Source organism: Gekko japonicus, unplaced genomic scaffold, assembly GCF_001447785.1.
Source record: "Gekko japonicus isolate JY-2015 unplaced genomic scaffold, Gekko_japonicus_V1.1 scaffold4691, whole genome shotgun sequence".
Lineage (NCBI taxonomy): Eukaryota > Metazoa > Chordata > Lepidosauria > Squamata > Gekkonidae > Gekko > Gekko japonicus.
Window position 1 is genome coordinate 24,310 of NW_015160972.1, and position 5,881 is coordinate 30,190.

At 52.0% G+C, this 5,881-nt stretch overlaps 1 protein-coding gene across 1 annotated transcript in view; it reads right to left on the bottom strand.

Annotated features, from left to right (window-relative positions):
- Positions 1-5,836, bottom strand: part of GARS (glycyl-tRNA synthetase) — a gene marked incomplete at its 3' end in the record, with an annotated part of 29,003 nt that extends 23,167 nt beyond the window's left edge. Inside the window, exon 1 of the mRNA XM_015425489.1 lies at positions 5,771-5,836. Coding sequence (XP_015280975.1) covers positions 5,771-5,836 — 66 coding nt within the window. The remainder of the gene's footprint in view (positions 1-5,770) is intronic.
- Between the last annotated feature and the right edge of the window lie 45 nt (positions 5,837-5,881).

A 5,881-nucleotide genomic window follows, 5' to 3' on the forward strand; every position in this document is an offset into this window, starting at 1 on the left:
AGGAATAAACAGGTTTGGCAACCCTAGTGGAGGTGCAAAAGTATGCTAGCACTCTTGAGGTGTGAAAACGACACCAAATGTAGACAGCTTTTTTGAAGACGGAGTCAAAAGGCTGGGACACCGGTGGGAAAAGCAAATGCAGATTCAGCCTCAGTGTCAATGTCTTTCTGCTATCACACTTCACGTTTTGCTTATACCCAGTGAACTGCTGGAATTGTGGCTCGTTCATGTCTATCCACTTGCTTCAGAGGACAATACACAGAGAGATCAATGGATTCCAAACTGTCCAAACTGGGTGAGAAAGAAAGGGGACTGCTAAGGAACTGCTAAGTTTACAAGATAAAAATCGGAAGAACAGAAACCCAGCACAAGATACGGGCTCCACACACAAACGGAAAACCTGGAAGCCTGCGTCAGCACTACGCTAGCGTAAATGTGAGAAGTTTTACCCTAAGTCACTATGGCCGCAGGCTAACGTGGCAGAGGAAAGGGAGCTAGAGAGCTTCAAACACACAGAGAAACACAAGGAAAGCAAGGAAACTGTCAGAAGAAATACGACTAAGGGTAGAAAACCCAGCCAACTGCCTGCTCTCAGGAGACGGCTCCGCAAGCAGCTCTCCGGGGTGGGGGGGGGGAAGAAGAAGAAATCGCAAGAGGCCAGCAGCCGGCGCTTGTTTCCGTGACACAAAAGAGAAAGTGAGGTTAAAAAAAATTCCCCTTGACCGCTGCTCAAGGAGAATGCAACGGAGGAGCCCTGATGTGGCAGATTTCTCTGCGGCTTCGTCCCTTCTGGCAGGGAAGCCGGGAAAGGGAACCACCCCTCGATCGCGGCAGCAGCAGCAGCAGCAGCGTGGCTTATTGCATCAGGCACTGCTGCAGGAGGAAAACATTAACCCGCCCAGCCGGACTGATCGCTCTGCCTCCCTCTCCGTCAAGGAGATCGCCCCAGAGGTGGAATTAAAAGCCTTGTTTCATGAAGGAGGACCAAAGCAAAAGAATCCCAAATTTGCCACCAAAGCAAGGCGATCCCAGAGGGGGTTTCCCAGGCTGTGGCCTCTCCCCTGGTCGCTTTGCGTCAGGCGGTGCAATCCACGCTGGATGCCGAATCCCACCTTTCTGCATTTCACCCCCCCTGAACCGGAATACTCCGATGAAAGATGAATACATGAAAGATATTTCATGACTTTTTGCCGTCAAGTCACAGCTGACTTGTGGCGATCCCAGAGGGTTTTCAAGGCAAGAGACAAACAGAGGCCATCGTCTGCCTCTGCGCTGTGACCCTGGAGTTCCTTGGGGGGGGCTCCCATCCAAGTATTAACCAGGGCCGACCCTGCTTAGCTCCTGAGATCAGGATCGCCGGAACGACCCAGGCCAGGCTGCGCTTCACACAGGCACGTCTAAAGCGACTACATTTTTCCTGTTTGCTTTTTAAGGCAAAGGTAACCCCCTGATCTTATTGCAAGCTCCTACAATTTTATTAAGAGCTCCGTACAACGAAACGACGCAAGATGCCGTGCGATGATTCACCGTCGGATCGCAAAAGGCTTTGACGCTACCCATCCTGTTAGGTAGGACCTGCATGCTCGTTGTGTGCCTAGCCAAACAAGAATGCCACGTGAACACTGAGACGCACGGGGGATTTTAGAATGACCTGTCATGATATCCAGTGAATCGATCGATCCCTGTACGCAAGGTGTTTGCTCAGCTATCAAGCGGATCGCCGTACGTTTGAGAAGCTTGCAGCCTTTGGAAGCTGGAGGTTAAAAGCACGGGGAGATATGCAGTCTAAATATATCTCACAGAGACCCAAAATCTATAGCAAGAGGAATAGCCACTACAGATCCAGGTCAATGAATGGGAAAGCACAACGGCCCGACTCTCTGCTGGGAAATCTCTTATCAGTGCCTCTTTAGGGCCCATTATGAAAGAGGAACTAAAGTTCCATAAAAGAATAACACATCTCAAGTAAAGCTACTCCAGAGGAGGCCGAGACTGCAGTCCTGTGGATGTACTTCTGTGTTACCATGTGCAGTACTGGGTACTAAAAATGCACGCACTGTGAAATATGATGATCAATAGGCACTCTATTTCATTACGGGAGGGAGTAATCAGAAGATAAAGAAGAGGAGAAGGCGGTTGGATTTATACCCCGCCCTTCACTACCCAAGGGAGTCTCAGAGCGGCTTACAGACTCCTTTCCCTTCCCCTCCCCACAAGGTAGGTGGGGCTGAGAGAGCTCTGACAGAAACTGCTCTTTTTCAAGGACAGCTGTGCCAGAACTATGGCTTGCCCAAGGTCACCCAGCAGGTACAAGCGGAGGAGTGGGGAATCGAACCCGGTTCTCCCAGATTAGAGTCCGCACACTTAACCACTACACCAAACTGGCTCTCTGCCACGAAGTGGGTAAGAGACCCAGCTAAAAAAAGAGGGAAGAACATCCACTGTATTTGGGGAGAGATCACATGGTATGACCACTAGAGAGAAAACTGTATTCGACCCAGCTTATTGGGAGACAGAAGAGCTTCACAAAGCCATATGAAGTTAGTTCAACAGAGATCGGGGAGGCTTCACCGGTTGGAAGTCCCAGCCCCCTGAACGGCGAGGTTGGCCTGTACTAGATCTAGGGCGTTTTCGGTGGAGGCTCCTTCCTGGTGGAATGAGCTCCCGGAGGAGATCCAGGCCCTGCGGGACCTAGTGCAGTTCCGCAGGGCCTGCAAGACGGAGCTCTTCCACCAGGCCTTCGGGTAGGAGCTGCCGCCACCACCATCGCTATACCATCTTGATGTGCCGTCCTCCTACCAGATTCCATGGAGCGCTGTGACGCTTTCACCATTAAGTTGTGGGCCGCAAATATGAGCCGCCGAGCATCTTATATAATGTGTAGATCTGTATAGATTCGAAGCACCAGTTTTATTGTATATACAATTGTTTTATTGTTTTACTATTTTAAACATTGTTGTTAGCCGCCCTGAGCCACTGGGTAGGGCGGCATAGAAATCGCAAAAATAAATAAATAAATAAAATAAAAGTGGGGCTCCCAAAATGACAGCACGGACGTTCGCAGCAGATTTTCATAACAGACAACAAAGGCTGATACAAGAGAGTGTGGCAGAACAAAACCACCTACTACAGGAGTTCTCCTACGGAAATGAAAAGGGTAATCAGTTAGGGAACTGATTCTAGTCTTGCACGGGCTTTTAGTCTTTTGCGAAGTACAGAAGGCCAACAGGAAGTCAGATTAAGAAGCATATATCACAACAGAAATCTGGCGTTCAGATAAAGGGGCATATAAACCAATCATGAATTAAATGTGAGGACCTTCGTCTTGCAAACAACCCAGAAGTCCTTCAGAACTCCACACGAATGTCCACAAAGCTATCGGTTTTGGATCTCTGAGTTAGGGTCACCTCTGGAACTTCTACTCCCTGACATTCTAAAATTAGATTCCTGCCTCTATCCTTTAATCTTTTAAAAGGCCGCAACAATGAGAACTTCCCCACTGTGGCCGAACTGCAAAAAAGGAAAGGACAGCCTTTAGACCCACAAGAGGGCCGCAAATCAAATCGAGGTGAGACGGGGTCAGGTAGCCACGAGAGGAAAAGGGGTCCCCCCCTAACAAGATCCAGAATGCTTAAAGCAAAGGTCGCACAAAGAGACCATCTCTTCAAAAATGGGGCATCTCTCTGCATCTTTTTAAGGGCCAATTTTGACAATCAAAGGCTAAACTTATTGCAAAATCCGCCCTCCCCAGCGCTAGGGTTGCCCGGTCTCCCCTGGTCACTGGCAGGCGATGGGGGGAGTAAGGTTCTTAGAATCACAGAATCATAGAGTAGGAAGGGACCTCCAGAGTCATCTAGTCCAACCCCCTGCACAGCACAGGAAGTTCACACACACAAAGAGCCAGTGACGACCCCTGCTCCATGCCCAGAAAATGGCAAAAAAACCCACAACCCTTCGGAATCCCTGGCCAAACTGGCCTGGAGAAAAATTGCTTCCTCACAGCTCCTAGTTGGGAAACCCCTGTAGATCTGGGTATGGAGTTTGGGGAGCACAGAGGTGTACGATGCCTCCAAAGCAGCCATTTCCTCCAGGGAATCTAATCTCCGCACTCTAAAGATGCGCTGTAAATCCGGGGGATCCCCCGGTCCCACCTGGAGACTGGCATCCCTCCCACCTGGCATCCCAACAAAGGCAAGGGTTGCCTCCAGAACCACGAAGGACTCTCCAGAGGCATCCCTATTTATTATATTGTTTATTTATTTATTGCATTTTTACCCCGTCCTCCCCACGAACGGGCTCAGGGCAGCTTACACGGGGGGGGGGAGGGCACAAGCCCATACATGACAACAGTATAAAACAGTAAAAACTATTAAATCACAACACAATCCCTGCACCCTACAGGATTTCTGCCCGTTTGGTGCCGTGGTTAGGAGCACGGACTCTAATCTGGGAGAACCGGGTCCGATTCCCCACCTCCTCCTCCACGTGCAGCTGCTGGTGTGACCTTGGGTCAGTCACAAGTTCTCTCAGAGCTGTACTCTCAAGGGCGGTCCTACAGAGAGAGCTCCCTCGGCCCCACAGGGTGCCTGTTGTGGGGAGGGGAAGGAGACAGTAAGCCGCTCTGAAACTCCTTCGGGCAGTGAAGGGCGGGGAAATAAATCCAATCTCCTCTTCTTCTTCCCCCCCTACACCGGTGCTCAAACTGGGAGAGGGGCTAGGAAGAAGAGTCCAAAAACACTTGGCAGTCAGGACCAGTGTTCCCTCTAAGCTGAGTCAGCGTGAGCTGGCTCACAGATTTTTAGCCTCCGGCTCACACATCTTTGTCTTCGCTCAGGAAGGATGTGGCGCCAGAGCAAACTAATCTATGCAGCAGCCAAATCACTCGCTCACCACTTTAATGCCAGTAGCTCACAAAGTAGAATTTTTGCTCACAAGACTCCACAGCTTAGAGGGAACATTGGGTGTGAAAAGGTGATTTGGCTACTGCATCAATCAGTTTGCTCTGGCGCCACATCCTGAGCGAAGGCAAAGATGGGTGTAAAAGGTAAAGGTTCCCTTGCTCGAAAGCCAGTCGAATCCGACTCTAGGGTTGCGGTGCTCATCTCCGTTTCCAAGCCGAAGAGCCAGCGCTGTCCGAAGACGTTTCCGTGGTCATGTGGCCGGCATGACTAAACACCAAGGCGCATGGAACGCTGTTCCCTTCCCACCGAAGTGGTACCTATTTATCTACTTGCAATTTCTTGCTTTCGAACTGCTAGGTTGGCAGGAGCTGGAACTAGAGACGGGAGCTCACTCCGTCATGCGGCACCCTTGGGTCTCGAACTGCTGAACTACCGACCTCCCGCAGCCTGCAGTTCAGTGTCTTAACCACTTGACCACCGCAGCTCCTGGTCCCTATTTCTCCACTTGCAATTCCTTGCTTTCGAACTGCTAGGTTGGCAGGAGCTGGAACCAGAGACAGGAGCTCACTCCGACATGCGGCACACTCGGGTCTCGAACTGCTGAACGACCGGCCTCCCACAGCCTGCAGTTCAGCGTCTTCACCCCTTGAGCCGGAGGCTAAAAAACTGTGAGCCGGCTCACGCTGACTCAGCTTAGGGGGAACACTAGCTCAGGACGTCGGGCCGGGTCCTGGGTTCGAGTCCCCCCGCGGGGCCAAGCCGCTCGCCGGGCGACCTGGGGCGGATCCAGCGCGGAGCCTCACTCCGTAGCGACCGAGTCCCTCAGCGCCCCCCACCAACACCCACGGAAGCTCCCCTCCCGGCCTCACCTGCTGCCGCACCGCCTGCCGGAGCGGGGCCAGGAGCGCCTCGGCGGCGGCGGCGGGCCCGTCCATGCTGGCGGCGATGCCGGGCGAGGGCGAGGCGGCGAGGGGGCGTCG